Below are 18,949 nucleotides of genomic sequence, written 5' to 3'. Positions count from 1 at the left end.
GTTCTTGSGTGCCTTTTACCCCATGGGCAGAATGGGGAGATACCAGCTGCAATCTGGGCAGTGGAGCAGTGGTGCCTCATCAGTGCTGACACCATCCAGAACGTGCTGGAATGTTTGGTTTGGACCTAGGGAGCTCTCCAGAYATGCCAGAGCTCCTGTGAGATGTAAGTGTCACCTGGTGGCCACTCTGTGGGCYAGTGCCCTTCCCAGCACACTGCCCTTCCCAGCCCTTTCCTCAGAGACTGAATGAGGATGAGCACAAGTCTCTTATCACTGCAGTCGGTCTGTGACTCCTGCTTGATGAATTCAGGAGCAGCTGAATTTTCCTCTTGTGCYAGTCTCTGAGTTGCCTGCTTGACACAGAGAGAGGCCAAGTTTGCCTCCTCTTGTGCCGCAGGTGCCAGAGGTGTGCAGTGCCCTGTTCCTCCTCTCTGCCACTGGCACTGCCCACCCTGCTGCCCCTGCTGCTGTTTGCTGGGGCCAGGGGCTTCCAGCCCCTCCAGCACCTCCTTCCTGCCCGTGGCATCATTCAGGTGAAGGTCAGGAGGTGATTGTCAGGTCAGACTTGCATGCTTGAAAGGAGATTTGCAGAGGTTGCCTGGCTCCCCCTAGCCAGCACCTACTGGGCTCTGCTTATGCACAGCAGGCAAGAAATGCTACGTGTAGGGACTTTCAGGCCATGTAGGCTCTGTGTTGTTGGAGAATTAAGATTTCTCAATACAGAGTTGGTTTTGGTAGGGAAAAAGTCCTCAAAAACACTGTTACAAGCTAGGATAGTATTTAAATAGAAAAGTWTTTTGTCTGTACTTCATAAAATAGAACTCAGTTTCTAACTACTGAGCCCATTAAGAAACCCTGCTGGGACCACAATATACACAGGGGTTATCCAAGCCATGACAAGATGTTTTGTTTCAGGGAAGAGCTTGTTGGGACTGGAAGAGAGCTTGATGGGATTTCTGGTGTGGGGTCAGATGCTGATTAGATTCATGTCACTCCACTTGTTCCCTGTRTGCATCTGATTGGAGACAAAGAGAAGAAAATAAAGGTGCAAATGAGTTTCTGTAATGATTGCASTAGCCAAGCCAGAGTGTGACATGTTGGGATCTGGAGTTTCAGAATTTTTATCCTGTCAAGAATGAGGGTAGCATGTGCATGCATGTGGACCACAAGCTGAGCTGGGCACCCTGATGTGAAAGCTGGGAAGGTACCTGACACACAGATCCTGCTGCTCTGCACTGTGGACTTGAAAGCATCCTTGGATGCTCACTCATTTTTAAGGGAATCAGTTGTTCTGCCCTGTTGCTCCCCTGTGTGTACAGAACTGCAGAAGAAAATTTAAGGGGAATCAGTAGAGGAGGGTAATGTTGCTCTTCATTTCCCAATAGCAGAAGCATGACAGCATTGCCAGGCTGGGCTGCATCATAGAATCAAGACAGTAAATGTCTTAACTTGAAGGTCTGAAAGGCTGCTGTAGGTGTGCAGCTGTTTTGTTTTTTGTTTTTTTGGTTTTTTTTTTCACAGAGCCCTTGTTCTGACAGCCAAGTCAGGCTTTGCTTGGCTATGATTCACAACAGGTAGACACCAGAGAAGGACAGTGATCCAGGGGGTCTTGGGTTCTCCAGGCTTTCTGCCTTCCACAGCACATCACTATCCCAGTCAGGAATATGGGAGAAATTTCAGCAATTGTTAAAGCAAATGAGAGCAGAAGTATTAGCAATATTTTTGAAACTGGTCTCACATGAAATCTGTGCTGGGAACTGGGTTCACCAGGCTGAAGGGATGTCTTTGAGTTCGGGACGGTCTGGCGGAAATGGGTCGGAGCTTGTTTGACATTCCCCCTCCTGGTGCAACAGAGGAGCACCACAGGATAGAKACTCTTCAGGAGAACTAAAACCAGAACAGGGAGGGAGTTGGGCTCCCTCACTTCACACACTGTGATTCTTAATGGTCAACTGGTCTTCTCCAGGCAGTGACAGGGGATATCCCAGGAGAATGCCAAGAGGTAACAGGGCCTCCTCCCTTTCAGATAAAGCAGAGCCTGTTTATCAGGCCCCTCCATGAGAGGCTGAGTGTGGGGCTGATTTATGGCTTCAAACAGGGGATGGAGAGAAGTATCTTATTCCAGATATTTCTTCAACTGTATGAAACACCCATCTCAAAGGGAGGCCTAGATATCCTAACATTGCTGAGAGCTGGACTAGACCCTGGCTCTGTGGCAGTCCTGCCACAATGTTAGAGGAATCTAATTTACCTGCAGYACCAGGCAGAGCCCTTCAGTAACCACCCAAAAGCCAGGATAGGATCCCTGCTGTGCAGTATTGAAATCTGTCTGGAAAGAGAAAGGACATGAATATGGAAGGAAGCAAAGGGAAGTGTCACACCTGCAGGTTCATGTTCCTGAGCAGCAGCTCTTTGTCTGTGCAGTGCGGAGGCGGAGGTCTGATGTCTCTTTGGGCAGTGTTAGTGCTCTTTCTAATTTATGCACTCAGGGCTGAGATTTCCAGGTGACAGGCTCACTGGGAAAACAACAGGTAGGACCAGCTGGCTTGCTCTGAAGTGGCAGGGGTGAGGGGACACAAGARAGGTTTGGGTGCAGAGCTAGGAGGTGATTTTTGCACTAGAAGAATCTAACAGTCTGCGTCATGGATAGGTCCCTTCCTTCTCTGTTCAGCCTGGCTGTGTGGGAGGGATGCTCTGCCTGTTTGCTCCCAGAGGCAGCATACCTGCCCACTCATGACTGCAGTGCTCTGCCCTTGTCAGCTGAGATGGGGAGCGCGTTTTTGAGACTAGGCCATCAAATACCTACYGCTGGCAGAATAATAAAGGCCTGTCCTGCCCGTTCCTGCATACTGCAGCTTGAGCAGGCAAGCATATCTGTGCCTCCCCAGTAAATCCCCATCTCAGCTGCTTCTGTGGCACACAGCTTTTAGCTTAACTGCCTTGTTATCCTTTGGATAGACAGAAAGACCCCTGGATAGCCTCTGGGATGAAYGGGTCATTTCTTTGAGTCAAAGGTCAGTTAAAATTTGTGCCTTTGCTTTYTGAGCTGCCATTCATTTTTTTCTTCGATTCCTCCATGTGCCTTGGAGAGTAGGGAACACACAACCAGAATAAATGGGAAATTTATGAATATTTCACTGGTGCCAGCCATCCTGCTGAAAAGCGTCAGCATCCGTTGCTAAACTGCTCCCRGAGTGGAAAGAGGAAATGTCTGGGCCTGGATCCTTCCCTACCACCAAGGCAACATACGTTCCTAACGTTACTAGGAGTAATTTTTAAAAAATTCTTGGATGTGTCAGCTGTAAAATGCACAAGTTACAATCATGTATTTCAATAGATTAAGATATTAAGCCTTTGATAATGTAATGGCAGAGTACACAAAATATTCATGGCAGTTGGTGAACAAGTAGATGAGACTTTTGATGTCTAATCTTGGTAGCCTAGAGAACCTTCCTGTTAGTTAGACATGACTATATCACTCTCCTGCTCCTTCCCAAACTGCTGCTGRGACCTAATTTCATTGTTTTTGAATAAATTGTGAGTTAGCCACACTGTCATGGGAAGGACTTTCAGCCTTACTGGACAGAGGAGGCTTAACTGAGTCTGCCTTTGTTTCAAATCCACTGGGTAGCACTAGAGCATGGAAGAAAAGTTATTTCCTACATAAGCTTGGATTATGTTATTTACTCTCCATGGTTTGTAAGGGCCTGATAGAACCATGAAAATGACCTTTATTTCTCTATGGATTTTGTCCTTTTTCACTTTACAAATATTGATTTTTTTTTTCTCCTGTGTCTTTATCAGAGCTGAATTAACAAGACTGTTTAACAAGATCCTCTGATTCATTTGGGGTCTTTTTGTCCCAGGTATTATCACAAGCAGCTGGAAGCAGCTCAGTGAAGAATGTATAACCAGTGCTACAGAATTGACAGAGGAGGTGATGTGCCCTGACAAGAGATGAGCTAGCGTGGGTCAAAGAGCAGGCTTAAAAAGATGGTCTCTTCAGCCTGGGCTCGAATGCTAGGAAGGGTTATTTATAAGGAATCTTTTTTTCTGTTGAAAACCTCTACTCCTCATAGCTTTAAAGGTGGAGGCCACTGAAAATTGTTGAGTCTGCTGGATAATTCCTGTTCCACCCACAGATCCCCAAGTGGAATCAAGAGTCCATATTCATGGCAAGAGGTGATTCCTGTCCTTGTGATCCAAAATCTCAGTGTAGCAGTGATGAGACTCCAAAAGGAAAAGGAGCCTTTGGTACAGCTTCATGTTCTCTTTCTTGCCAAGCTTTTAAGCAAGYCTCCTAACTGATCCAAGTGCTTGTAGGTGGAGCAAAGAGTGGAAAATGAAGCCAAGACAGGAACATGAAGTTCAAACAAGTCAAGTCTGATGGTCACTTTTGATGCTTTTAACACAAGTAGAGGAAARGTAGAGCCCAGCTGATAGCTGTCCCTTGCTGTTCATGCTTGCCATAATGCATCTGTGCATTTTCTAGCACAGTGCAGTTTCTTGCCTCCAGCTGGAATCTCTTGCCTTTCGSGATCATCTTTCCACTCTGTCAGCAGCCTTGAGACATCCTGTAGACCACAGACCTGTCTGGCCAGTGGCGAAAGCCCATCTTGTATATTCCACCATGGAGAGATATTTGTGATGGAGATAGAAGGGGAATGCCCAGATTTCTTTCTTCCTGAAGGGCCAACACCACTCACAGTTTTGCTCTAGCTCTCTCCTGTGGGCTCATCTTTCCTATAACCCATACACCTTGGTAACAGACTATATTTGCTTCAAATGAGACAAGTCTTCTTAAAYCAGCTGCCCTGCAGGCCATGGAAGGGGTAAGTCCTCATCCTTAAGACCTTGTGAGCTGCATCAGAAGGATGGCAAGCTTTGGAGAACTTTGTCCTGGTGTCCACTTGCTTCTCTCTGAGATGAGAGRTGAAGTATCTCAGTGGGAGCTGGGAGATTGTTTCTAAGAAGTACCATGAGGCCAACCCATTACTGTCTGTTAGTTTCCCCTCTGCAAAACGTGGACTTCTCTCCTTCCCAGCTTGCTGGGCTTTGCAGAGCTGGGATGAACTCCTGCCTGCCAGCCCATTCCAGAAGTCATGCAGGATCCCCAGCATCCTGTTTGGGCAGCCACGCCATCCATGGCTGAAACAGGCCAGCAACATGGAGAGGAAGAGGAGGAGACATGGCTGTCAGCAATAATGCCGAGAACAGAGCTGGGTCCCCAGGCTCCTACCTCATCCATATCCTTTCTTGTAGATGATACTGCCTGTCTGGCAACTCATTTGTGTTCTTCTGGAGCTTGGAGTAACATGGAGTGTTACCTCTGGGCTTTACCAACCTGTCTTCAGCTTGATTAGAGAYCATGACTTTACACCAGAGCAGCTGAAGTCTTCTAAGAATCAAAGGCTCCTAAGATATCCTGGTTAAAGGAGACTCTGGCTGTTCCTGACAARCTGTTATAGCTATATAAAAGAGATATTTCTGGATGAAAAAAGCCAGTCACCTCCTGCAGGATGGCAAAGCAAAGGAACTTCTATTTTTCAAGAAATAGAAACCCGTATCAAGGCAGATCTTGGCTCTGGTATTTGAAAGCACTTAGGAAGTGAGAGGATAAGTTTATGTTTCTCCTCCAATTAGTATCTTTTATTGAAAAATGAAACAGTTCAACAGAAGCAGTGTAAATAGCTGCTGGTTGGGCCATTTAGTGGTGTATTTGTGTGGGTGTCTGTGGCTGGGCAGTGTCTGGGCTGACTCAAGCTCGCTCAAATGCCTTGACCACTGGGTTATTAGCTGCTCGGAGGTCGATCCCCCTGAATTCTTTTTCCAGTGAAAGTTTGAACAATGCCATCGTGTTTTTACAAACAGTTTCTGTTTTGGTGACATGAAGCTTCTCAGAGAGTCAGGAAGCTCCCAACCAACTAAGCCTCACACTTCCAGAGTCAGAGTATTGGCTGCTTCTACCCCAAGGCTCAGCCAAGGAAAACAAGCCCCTGCACTCCACATCACTGTTTGTTTACCCTCTGAACCCTGTCTCTCAGTGCTTCAAGGTAGATGCTTCAGCAGTTAATACTGCTCCTGGGGAATGTGCAAGGAACAATTAAAGTTCATTGTGCCAGTGAAGAGCCCTAGGGTGAGCTGGGCTGTGGAGACAGCTGCCCCTGTTTTGCTGTGTGCAGCAGCTTCCTGAACCATCCTGTTGCGGAGAGAGATGAGCACTGTCTTGCTGATTGCAGAGTTAAAGTTTAAAACTCCATGGCTAAACTCAATGTGGCATTTCTAGGCTTTTTGCTGGTGGCAGCCATCGTGGTTTGTAGCATTCAGTGCCCGGGCAGAATGGGGCTGGGTAGAGCCCAGCTGCTGAGCCTGCAAAGCCTTTTCCAGCAGCTGCAGTATGGGACTGATGGCAGGAGCAAACCATGAGTGTTTGAAGAACAAACACTTTATAGTGCTCCCTTTAACATTTTGCCTGTGACACTGCAGGATCTTGATCTTTGATCCAAAAATGACAAAAAGGACATGAACAGCAGTTCCTTCCTCTCAGGCGTAAATGCCTGTTATGGATGTGCCCTACAAGGTTCAGCTGAGCTTTCTCCAGCAGCAGACAGGATGCTTGCAAGAAGGCAGTTGGTCATTCTCTAGAGGAGGGTCCTGCTAGATGATGTCCAGTGAGATTTCATTTGTGCCCAGCAGTCAGAGTGGTCTCTGGTGCTAGACGAAGAACATATCACCCAAAATGAAGATCTCAGCCGCAGGATAAAATTGTGTAGCTCCACAGTAGCAGGCTGGCGTGCATGGAGATGGGGCAAATTTTCCTCTCACCTTTGTGACTTGTCTGGAAATTGGAAACCTCTCCAGATATGAAATGGAAGTTTTCATTGGTGTCTCTGCTGAGAATGTGAACAGGAATCGTATCAGTGCCAGTCATGATGATACAAATACCATTTCCTTGTTTAAAGCACTCACCAACTGCACCTAATTAACCTTCATGACAATGCAGCAATACAAGGAAATAGGGATCATTAACTTCAGCTTTGCTTTACAGAAGGGAAAGAGAAACATCAGTGCCAGCCCCATGCATTTCCAACTGAGGTAGGCTTGAAAAAGTCACAAGGTTAAAAATAACAATAATCCACTTGGGGTTGTCAGAGCATTAAGAGTGCACTTGAATCAAACTTCCAGTTTTTTTCTCCAAGAAACATCAGGATTGGAAACTTCTCTCCCATATATGCTTGTTTGTGGCTCAACAACAAAGGCTTTTAGAAAATCACGCATTCTCAGTCACAGTGGGGCAGAGGTAGTAAAGGTCAGAATGACTTGCTCAATGTTGCTTAAGAATGAGCTGGGCAAAGCTGGGACTAAATTGTGTGAGTAGCTGACCCTGCAACCCTTGCTTGTTCCTCTAGACCAAACATTTTTATAGGTGAGCRAACCTGCCTAAATCAACCAGTGGCCACTTAATAGTTGTCAGAGGAGTAATTCAGGCTTGAACTAGTGACCTCACTGCTTCCTCTCACATTTGCTGAGGGACAGACTCATGACATTGACTGTTTACATTAGGTCTCTGAGCAGCCCAGCTCCTTTGCCTGGGGCCCAGAAGAAATGGAAAGATGCAAAACCAGTGCTGCTCCCTGACACTGCTTTCCTGGCTTGGGGCTGTTTTCACAAGTTGGTAGGAAAGAACAACTTATACAAGTCCTTCTTAAAGTAAAGAGTTCACCCTGCTTGTCATATCACCTGGTGGCAGGAGCTGAGGGCAAGAGTGATGCCTGTGCCGTTTGTACTGGGCACCTGCACAGGCTCACATTTTGTCTCTCCAAATGAATGCAGTGCAAAGCCCTGAGGAGTGTCATGGCAGCATGGAAAGKTCTATCTGTTATTATCAATCTCGCTTCTGCCCTGAGTCATGGATGCTGTTAGGATCAGGTGAAAAGACCTGAGTTTGTCTGGAGCCCCAGTGGGCAGGACCCCTGCTCTGGAAGGGAACCAGTGGGGAGTGCATGTGATGGTGGCCAAGGAGGAGAGTGTGGGGAGACACCTCTCTTGTGTGGGGTGCCAACTCCAGCCCAGAATGCAGACATTCATAGAGGAGAGCCTTTTATTCAACTCTTTTCTCCTTCTTCTGTTCTAAGCTGACATGAGGTGAAGTGAAGCTGAAGGGACCCTTGAAAAAGCCAGGTCATTGATGGAGAGGAAAAAGGGCTCCGCAGATTCTCAAGAGCTTTCCTGAGCAGCATGGGCTTCAACGGGCTCCAGGGAACAGAATTATTCCCCTGCTTAGGCTGTGTGTCTGTCTSTCTGATTATTTTGTGTATTTCATCTCTGCTGTCTTTCTCACTCTTAATCTGGGCTCCCCTGTGCCAACAAAATGCTTAGCTCGCTCCATTGTCTGAGAGACTAATTTGCACTGTAAATCTGATGCTTATCTTACATGACAGCTTACTGTGGGGTTTATTGCAATCCTGAAGACAAACTAACCAGGGATGGTTTGAAAKCTTTCAACACATCATCTGGAATATAGAACAAATATGACCTATTTCAGCTTGCTGACAGGTTAGGATGTGGCCCCTTGTGGTTGGGGTCACAAGGGATTTATCTTTTTCTGTTCAAATCTATTCAAACCTGAGTGTATTTGGTTTTGGTTTGGTTTGGTTTTTTGTACATTTGGTTGATCAGTTTGGGAGTTTTTGGTGTGGTGCATTTTCTAAGCTTTGTGTTGGAGCTGTTAGAGTGGTTGTGCAACAGCCTGTCACCATCCTAGGGCCAGATCCTCCATCCCTCTCTCTGAGGAGTTTTAAGGACTGTGAGTGGCTGCAGAGCAGATGCAGGCAGTGTGCAAGCACTGGTGCTCCAGTGCACTGCAGCTTTGTTGTCTCTGCCTAACTTAATTAGAAAGAAACTTTGTCCTTGTCTTGTCTTCATTAGTATTTCCTGACACTTTCTCCAATATATTCTAACTCTCTGCTGGCAGAGGAACACCGCCCCTCCTCAATCTCATCTGCAGTTCCCACCTCTCTCTGGTCCATAGGCTGTCCACGTGCAGGCATTCCCATACCTTGTAAGAGATTCTCCTATTAGTGTAGTTCAGATAGCTGGGCAGCTCCAGAGGCATAAATCCAGGTTCCAGGTAGCCTCAGATGCAGTTTTACTGGGGGAGAGCCAGGAAGATTATTGCTACTTTGATATAGGTCTTGGTTCTGCAGCTGAGCATACCAGTGGGTGTTAATGCCCAGAGCTTCTGCATTGCAGTCCTCTGGGACACAAAGGATTCCTCTTCCTCAGACAGGAGAGCAGGAACACAAGACCAGCCATCCTTGGAGGACAGTGCTTGTTTGGAGGACCACTCTGGTTTTCACCTAGTCCTGCTTTACAGTTGCACAGATTTCTGGACACCTTGGTTCTTCCTGCCCTCAGGCTGCAGACAAAACACAGAAATGGCTGTACTGGATAAGCTCTGTGGARCAGTTGAGAACTGGCAGCTAAACTGGACATGGAGCCAATGGGACTCAGTAACGTTGAGGGAGAGGAGGAAAAAAGCCCTCTTGAGAAACTGTTGAGGAATAAGTAAGAATAGGTTGTATACCAGGTAGAACTGTACACTGGAAACTTTGTACTGGCCCTTTTCAAACTCCATATTGCTGTCCAGATTATCAGATAGATGTGTCATTTAAGTCTTATTTCAAGTCATTAGAGCTGGTGAACATCAGACTCCCTGCCCAAGGGAGACTTCTGTTCAGACTGAGAGAAGCTCAGAGGAAAATGTATCAATCCAAGAACCTCCAGACTCTGCAGAATTTTAAAAGAATTCAGGACAGAATTACCTAGGGAAGGATCGTCACACAACCTTCAGGGTTAGGCTTAGGGTTAGGGTTGAGACAGTCAAACAGCTTACAGCTCCAGGAACACTGGTGTTGGAAAGGGCATCCCAAGGCAATCCCAACAGGCCTCAACATTRCTGCTCCTGCATCTTTCTGATCRSGAAACCCATGGTGATGGGWAGGGCTCAGCTTAGGCTGATGGGGAATATTGCAGCTTCTTCTGCTGGTTTGTGATAAGCAGGATCAGGAGGCTGTCAGAAAAAAATGGGAGTCTGAAATAGCTGTGCTTTATGCAAATACRACAAAATCACAGTGATTGAACAGCCAGCAATATCCTACTGTAGTCCTCTCCACCTAACAACAAGATCCTCCAATGAATAAAGCCAYGGGAGCTCCCATCCTTCAGGAAAAAAAATCTAACAAAGCTGTAGGATAACCATACAAATGCCAGCATCATTCTCAAGTGGCTGTGCTATTTAGCTTTTTACAGACCTAACCCATGTTCTGCCTTTCTCTGTCTGCTTTTTATTTTACTGCTGCTGACTTTGTGACTCACTGGGGGGAAAGAAAGCATAACCTATAAACATTTAGGGTTTCTGCTCCTCTGTCACAACTGGTTGTCCGTCTGAAGATGATTCCCACTTAGCACCATTTGCATCTGCAGAAGCACAAAGATTCACTGCTTTGCTGTCTTTGTAACAGAGCCGGAAATACAATATTCATTACCCCAGCTGAAGCTATTTCATTACACTGTGAGGTCAGAGGCACTATTTCATTCTGGAGAATTAGGAACATTAACAGGTAGAGTGGACTGACCACTTTCTGAACTGAATTACCCTCCCAGAATGGAAACTCCAATGGATTTTACATCACCTGCCCACCTCTACTTTTGTGGGTGTTGTCACCTGTGTTTGAACACAGCACAAGCTACTGTGGCATAATAAATGTAGAAAATTAATTCTCATCAGTAGACCTGCAAACCTTCCACACCAGCTCCCCATGGACTTCAGAGTGAACACACTCCTTTTTTTCCCTGCCTGGCTTGCTTTATTGTGTTCTTGCAATTATTCATAACTCATCTCATGTACAGAACTGGCAGTGAATCRTAAGTCAGAGTATCCAAAACACCTTGCCTCATGAAAAGAGCAGCTCTTGCATTGCTGCCTGCACCCCGCATTGTTGCAAAGGGAGCTGAAGCAAAGGGAGAGGGTTGTGTGTAGGCCAGCAGGAGAGCTGTCAGGTTTGAATCCCGTGAGTAGCAGTTCAGAGTCAACCCTTTCCCAAGTGGTGAGCTGTGAACATTATGTCTGCAGTGTTGTGGGCAGGTGTGATGGCAGCTTGGGTGGGTATATCATGCTGGCCTCGATCCAGCTGGCACAGGTAAACCAGCAGTGACACAGTGCAGTAACTTAAGCGCCGTCTTAGCACTATTAAATACGTAGCTGAGATCTCCGGAGGGCTTGTACAACCCGAGGTGACGTTTCTGTCACTGTATCTTTACTGCAGTTTGCTATCTCTGCTCGCTCAATTACAGCTCTCGCAGATAAGTCTGTGCTGTGCCTCAGTCCGTGTCTGACATGAGCCCAGACCTGCTTCCAAGCAGATGCTTCTGAGGACCTGCAGGCCCCACAAACATCAGCTGTTGCTGTCTGCAGTTCGTGCCTTTTGTGCTGGCATTAGTCTTTGTGATTGACTGGCATTAGCCAACACACACAGGAGGGGAATTACATCCCTTGTAAAGTGGGACTTGCTTTGCACTGCTGAAGGCTTGCAAGTTTGGGGCTGTGTCTGGCCTGCCTTCTTCCCTTCTCAATCACACAGGCAATTCTGCTCCCACTCCTACCCCCACAAAGTCCTTTCCCTGCTCTGGGCTAGGCCTGAGATTGCCTTCGTTCCTCCTTGAGGCACCAAAAGGTCCAGGGCTGCAAGGCACAGCATTTGTGTATATGAGAGCATGTGCCATGGTTGACAGCCCTCCTGGGCTGGCAGAGGTTCCCAGGGAGAAGGTCTCCACTTGTGACATTCCCTTTCTCTCTCTCCCCACAGATGCCAGCAAGGACCACCCACAGCAGCAGGCAGGAGTCATCTGGAGAGTGACAGGCGGCCTGTTCAGCATCACCCGCGGAGCCGTGGGGGCCACACTGGGAGGAGTTGCCTGGGTGGGCAGCAAGAGTCTGGAGCTCACCAAAACAGCTGTGACCAGTGTCCCCGCTGCTGGCGTTGGACTGGTGAAGGGCAGCGTCTCGGCAGTGACCGGCGGCGTCGGAGCTGTGGGCAGCGCGGTCGCCAGCAAAGTCCCTTTCACTGCAAAGAAGAAGGATAAGGCTGACTAATCCCTGTCACAGCTCCCTTCCAAAAGATCGACCTGCCCATACTCTCCCCCACCCAGCACCTCTTTGAGTTGGAACCAGCTGCTTCAGGGAGGGTCGAGCACCCGAGCAGACTCTGGCTGCAGCCTGCTCAGCACCGCCTGCCTGGCTCAGAGCTCACAGAGCCACTGTCAATGCCTTTCACTCCCATCACCTACTGGGAACCATCTTTACTCCGAGGACTTTAAAGGCACAGTTGTCTCTGTCTTGTAGTTTCCTTCCTCCCTTCTTGCTCTTGTAAGCATGGAGGGATGGGAGAAGGCATCAGGCTCCATCTGCCTGGAGGTGAGGAGAGTAACAGGGGATGGGGGGAACTATGCCTGGCTTGAAGTGTGGGTTGTGTAGTCAAATTCAACTTCAACTGGGAAGACAGCCTCTGAAACACCCCTTCCTTTTGCTCTGGGAGGGGTGTTTGGGAGGTGTGCCTGGCAGAGAAACTGTACAAGTCCCATTGACACAAAGGAGAGATACTGTGAAGAGGGGGAAGCCTCCCTCCTGCCCTGCGCCTCTTACCTTTTCTTGGCAGGGCCCATTCCCACAAGCTGCTCCCAATCTCCTACTCCCTGGCTGAACTGCACCCTTCAGAGAGGGAATGCTCAGACTCAGCAGAGCAGCTCTGGGGATGTTGCCTCACCAGAGTATGACATATTCCAGACCATCAACTTCTGTACAGATTTTCTTGGTGAGAGGGAGGAGTATGAAAGCTGCTGTATGCTCCCATTTGGGGAAGGAGCTGACAGTGGCACATGCCAGGCCTCTGTGATATTGCAGTACAGGCAGTGATGTTCCACAGAGAGACCAGGCCTTTTGTTTGACCCTTGAAGTCCTTCCAGTATCCCTGTCTGCAACAAGGGCATTTGGTCTCTTGGCCACACTCAACTCCACAGACGTCAGTAGTAACCAGGAGCAAGTGTGTTCCCAAATGCCACCCAAATTCTGCTGCAGGGATGGAGGGGAGGCCGAGAGTGTTGCTCTCCCCATGACTCAGCACCCTGGGAGTGGTGGCCTGGGTGTGAGTGGGCTGCACCACGCTGGAGAACACTTCCCGAGGGGCTGAGCGTGCTCCAACAGCAGCCAGCCTGCACAGGGCACCAGCAACTCCTCCTCTGCACACTGCTCCTGGAGCCCCAGCCCGCTCCTCTAAATGACCRTGTTGCACTAAATAGCCCACCCATAGTCGTAGTGCCGCAGAAACCCAGACACCTGCACCCACCTGGGAGTCACAGCCATCCTCAGTCTGGCCCGTGATGCTCAAGAGCCACGTGGCATTGCACACACACACACAAACACAAATGGGCACTCACTCACTCACCCCAAGGTCCCCTGCAATTCTTAGGACGAGGAAGGCCACAGGCTCCACCATTAATTCTGCTGCTCCTGGCTTTGGCAGGTGATGTGCCTAGGTCCATAGCTGTTGGATGCATAGGCAAGTGAAGCAGTGCTTGTGCTGTATTTTATAAATATGCATCTGTGTTAGCGTGCGTGTGTCAGTCCACAGGCATGTCTTCAGCCAGGGAAACAAACCTGTGCCACTGCCGCAGAGGAGTTTACATTGTCATCTTCAGCACTTTTCAGCATATAGTTTTATATAGGGTCCTGGTCAAAAGAAAAATCATGTTTTAGAGGATGTTTTGCCCTCTGTTGCCCAAGCGCRTAGTTTATTGAAACCAAAGGAATGTGAAAAATCCCCTTTCTCCCGTCTGTGCTGTTTGTTTTCTCTCAGCCCTATCTTTTGGACATTGAAGCCAGCTTTCTTGATCTTCATTTCCCCTTGGAGGTCGTTGCACTTCCTGACTGCTCTCTTGTGCTTAGGTCTTAGACATCAGGGAATATTTTAGTACAACCCACACACCCACCCCGCCACCATTTTTGCTGAATATTCTTGGTCTTGTGACGCAGTTTTCATTCTGACCTTTATTAAATCCACATTTTGGGACGTGTGTTGCTGTGTCCCTGTGATAATCATGCTGGTGTTATTCACTCTCCATACCCATTGCTAGGTAGCCCCTGCTATTTGCGGTGGTAAGAAGCTGCTGATCTCCACAGTTTGTTACTCTTGATAGCACGAGAGAGGTTTAACTTACATCTTTGTTTCTAAGAGGAAGGAGCATTTGGTATATGTGTGCATTTCCTCACTTTGTCTCCTTTGTTCTGGTGAAGGCCAAGTTGACCCAGACATGTCAGTTTTGTCTCTGAAGGCAGCAACTTCACAGAAAGATCAGGCCTTGATGTGTGCCTGTACTGTGCTGGGATGCTCGTGGCAGTTGGCAAGGCCAGAAGAAGTCTTGTCTGTTCTCCCTTTGTCTCAAAGCAGGAGGACAGTTTGCACTGCATGGATCTCTGCTCTCCCTAAGCTCATCTTATCTCTTGTTCCAGATCACAGGCTGCACCTGGAGCAAGCTCTAGCCCCAAAGCTAAAAGCTGCTTGTTTGTAACTAGCTGTGTTGTCACCAACCCTCTGGGAAAGAGAGTTTCTGGCCAGTTGGGACTGAAGAGTCKTCTTTCTAAATGTCTCTCCCAGGTCTTGGACAGGAGAGGAGAGTATCTAGGAACCTTCAGCAGCCAGCCCTGGGTGGRTGGTGGGAGGCTCATCGTGCTTTTGGCTAAACATTGTCTCACACAGGCTCTTGCTGGGGGAGGCAGAACATCCTGCCCAAGCTGTTGTCTGCAGGCACTGAGTGTACAGAGCCGGCGTGGCAGATGGGATAAAGGTGATTTAAGGAAGGCCACAGGGTCTCTGAGGGTTTCCCATCTTTTTATTTCTTCTTTTCAGTGCATCCTTGCAGTAAATGGAGTRAAGCTTGCCATTTGTCTGGAACTGCCATTTCCTTGCAGGATGGCCTGGAGAAGAAGAGATGAGCTGGAGAGGCAAACTCACAGCCTAAATCGCTCTTCTTACAGCCCAGCTAAAGGAGAACTCAGGGCCATAAGTAGCARAAGGAATCAAATTAGCAGGCAGGGGTAGATGATAAAATCTACTCCAAAACCAGGGCCTCACAGGTATTCAGGAATAAGTAACTCTGCAGGACTCAACGGCCTGCTCAGTTCATCATGGTGACCCAGTCCCAGCCTGCTTTTCTGGGCATTCACAGTGGCAGAGCAGAGGGAAAACAGGGYAGTCTTCCCAGTCTAAAAGTAAAGATGCCTCCTGACAGCTTTGATTGCAGGACAGTGGGATCTGGATTGGATGGGGAAGCTGTTGGCTCTTGTCAGATGCCCCATCTTTGCTCCTCCCCCACTACAGAGACTCCAGCCACCTGGGCTACTGGTGCAGCCCTTCTCTCACTACCCATTCACGGTACCAAGGGCAAACACTGTGCTGTGCATAAATCCCATGGCTATCAGATGGGGTAGCTTGGTAGAGAATAGGAGGGGGTGGCACTGGGGTAGGGATTGAAGTTAGTTGGTACCCAGATGATGAGAGTGGTGACAGAAGGAGTTGAGGGGAACAAGAAAATTGTGGAGGGAGCATGGAGAGAATTTGTTCCTTAGGACAGGCTTTGAATCAGAAAATGAGCACAAGGAGTTTGTCCTAGGGAAGAGCACAGAAAGGGGAGTGGGTAAATGTGGGTTTTGGTGGTTGGTGGTGGTTCGTGCCTGGCTTGTGCCCTGCTTCCACAGTAATGATGATTGCTAGGGATTTCCATTTAGATAGATCAATGGATGCTCAAAGCATCATATCAGCTCCCTTCTTATCAGTAACCTTCCCAAAACTCCCCCACTCTTTTGTCATGATTTCCCCATGATGGGGCTGGGTGTCTCCCATGGTGGASGTGGGATGTGGCCCTATATGCAGCCCTGTGTCCCACCTTCACTGGCTGTTGCTTGTGCCCACGAAACACGACCTGGTTGAAAGGAGACCCACAGGCGCATCCTCTCCTCCCTTTTCCCTTTCCTTAGTCTCATCATCCTTCACTTTTTTATCCCTCCCTTAGCTTTCAGTCTTGCCCATGGATAGAGCTCCCCGAAACTTTTGCTGAGACCTTCGTTAAACATCCACACTCGCAGTGTCTGGGAGGGCAGAGGGTGATTGCCCCCGCAGCTCCCCTGGCTGGGAGAGAAGTGCATGTCTTCCACCCRCCTCGGTCCCCTTGTGTTTTGTGTGTGGAAAATCCTAACCTACTTCTTTTTCTCTGGGTTCCCTTTTTGGCTCTTGTCCCTGTGGGTGGGTCATTTCCGTGTCTCCATTGCAAAGTCATCCTTGTAAAAACAACAGCATGAGTGGGAATATGGAGATGGTTAGAGAGCGCCGCAGAGCCAGGGCCCAACTCTGCTTCCCTAGGAGCTGAGGAGCCCTTTGGCAACCCAAAACTGCGGCCACGCGGTCCCCTGCACAGTGCTGGGCTCCAGAGAACACTTTAGTTCTTTATCATTTCATTGTCTGTAATTGGTTTCCTACTGAATTTGTTTGCTTGGTTTGTTTTGCAGTGTGTTTCTGGGAATATTCTGCATCTCTGTATTTTAATTACAGTAAAATTTGAGGATAAAAACCTTGATTATTCTGGCTTTTGTTTCCAGTGGGGGGAAATGAGGAGAGGAAGCACAGTTGAAGGAAGATGTTAGAGATTCCTTGGGAAATTAGATCTCTCCCCTAAGGGCTCTAGATGAGGCACCAAGCAAGGCTGAATCTCCATCTCTGCTTAAACTAGGACATAGCTTTCAACCGCGGTTCAAAAGCCATTTTGCTGCAGGCGCCTTTCCTGATTGGAATGGTAAGAACAGTTTGGATAAGACTTCTAAACTCAATTTTTTGTGTTGGTTTAAAGACCAGTGCAAAGAGGGCTTTCAGGCTGGGGACAGCTGGCCTAGCCCTGAAAGTGGGATCTCAGCAGCTGAAGATGGGAAATTTTGGCTCTGCAGCCGCTGTTCCTTCAGGCAGGTTTGCATAGCCATTTTTCCCAGCTGAGGAAGCAAATTCTCCTCATAGCAGCCTGCTCTTTCTGCAGGAGATGGCTGTTTGACATCCCTCCCCAGAGCTGCAGCGAGCCCCTCTGCTGCCTGGCTGGCAGTGCTGGTGCTGGGGGGCACAGCTGGCAACTCCGGACACCTCATCTGCTCCATGGGCACTTAACCCAGGCAGAGCTACGCATTGCTCCCGGGAATGTGCAGCCCTCAGGGAGGATTGCAGCCCAGCAGCCGGCCARTGCTGGATCAGGCACAAGACAGGGTGTCCCTTTTACTGGGTCGAGGCCAGGAGCCAACAGCTCAGCATTTGTTAAGTGCTGACAAAAGGATTAATTTAGTAACTAATAACAGGGCAATCAAGCCATTTATTTGGTTGGCATTTTGCTGCCAGCTGCTTGGTAGGAGCAGCACACAGCACACCAATAAGGCTGTTGTCACGACCACCTCTGCCACCTGCCCCATCCTCCATCCTCACATGCAGACACAGTCAGGCAGTGTGGCTTGGGAGGCACCGGGCTGGTGACAGGAGGAGKTTGGCAGTGACAGGGAGGTGAAGCCACCCGGGGACATGGTCTCTTCCAGGGGCTGCCCCTATGCCCACTGTGAGGAGGCAGATGAGGGAAATGCCCATCCCYCAGCAAGTGCACGCTGTCCCCCCCATTCCTCCTCACACATGCCATCCATGTAGCCTTGCAGACAGCACAGATGAATTACAGGTGCTCGAGCAGTGAACCCTGAGGAGAAGCTATCAGGTACATCACAGCTTCTCACCTTTCCTGCAGCCCAGCTGGTTTGCCACATTAAGCCAAGTTGCAAAAYACCACTAACAAGCTGCTCATCCAGAGGTCTTTAAGTAGTGAAAGGATGGGGCAAAATCACCTGTAGTTACTGCTTTGCCCTGTCTCACTCAGGCAGTGTGTCCCATCCCCCTGTGTGCAATTGCAGCACCCAGTCTTCTCCCAGGTAAGAGTGGGGAGAAAGCTGGTGGGCAGCAGACCTCAGAAGWGACCTTTGGAGAGAAGACCTGCCCAGGTGGGTGGACTGTGAGTGGCTCAGATACCTCTGAGCCAGGAGCAGGCCCAAAGCTGGGAGTGTGCAGCTGTGAGTAGATGTCACACATTGTGGTCTCATTTCTCTGTGGGTCCCTGCACTGCCTGGCTCCAGGAACGACTGGGAAACTGCTGGGCATTGTTGTCCTCTGTGCCCTGGGGACTGGCCCCAGTGTCTTCCCATTTGCAGCTGCTTGTGGTCTGCAGGACACGTCCCAAGGGCTGGACTGTTGGGACTCTCCTAGCGGGAATGGAGGAGGAGACCAGCTGTTCCATCAGACAAGGATCAAGTAGCCCAGCAATGTCTTGTGTAAGGCTCTCAGTGTTCCTGCCCTGCATGCCCGGCTCCCCCATTCAGCAGCTTCTGACCTGCTCAGCCCACAGGCCCAGGTGTCTTGCAGGCAGCGGGCAGCTCATGAAGGAATACTTGAGTATTGCCAGGATCATCTTGTTCATTTTCATTCTGGCAGTTTCATGACCTGTGCCAGAGCACTTTGCCTGTCCTCCAGGGCAGGGTGTGCCAACCCTGGCAGCAGCACTGTCACACATGGTTGGGGGCTGGGCTCGCTGTGCTGGTGCCAGTAGCRCTCTGGAGCCAGGCACTGCAGCAAGTCCCACGCCCCCATGCAGACCAACGAGCTTTCAGGTCAGTAAATTAACCACGGGGTCTTGCTTTTGGCTTAACTGCTTGCATTTTGGTACACTTCAGATGCAAAAACACACATACCCGAAGAGGTGGCTGCAGCCTTTGCCACCCTGGGGCTGTGGTGCCTGCTCCCCCAGCCTTCCCCACCCRCTCCCAGCC

At 49.0% G+C, this 18,949-nt stretch overlaps 1 protein-coding gene across 1 annotated transcript in view; it reads left to right on the top strand.

The window, feature by feature from the left end:
- LOC130573155 (transmembrane protein 263-like) overlaps nucleotides 1–16,666 on the top strand; it is a 200,515-nt gene extending 183,849 nt beyond the window's left edge. Inside the window, exon 3 of the mRNA XM_057365408.1 lies at nucleotides 11,868–16,666. Within this exon, the coding sequence (XP_057221391.1) occupies nucleotides 11,868–12,154 (287 nt within the window). The 3' untranslated portion in view covers nucleotides 12,155–16,666. The remainder of the gene's footprint in view (nucleotides 1–11,867) is intronic.
- The last annotated feature ends 2,283 nt before the right edge of the window (nucleotides 16,667–18,949 follow it).

The sequence above is a fragment of the Malurus melanocephalus genome, unplaced genomic scaffold (genome assembly GCF_030028575.1).
Source record: "Malurus melanocephalus ecotype Western Australia unplaced genomic scaffold, MMel_1.1 scaffold_2, whole genome shotgun sequence".
Taxonomy (NCBI): Eukaryota; Metazoa; Chordata; class Aves; order Passeriformes; family Maluridae; genus Malurus; species Malurus melanocephalus.
Note: the sequence above shows the minus strand (reverse complement) of the source record. Positions and strands in the feature narration are given on the sequence as shown.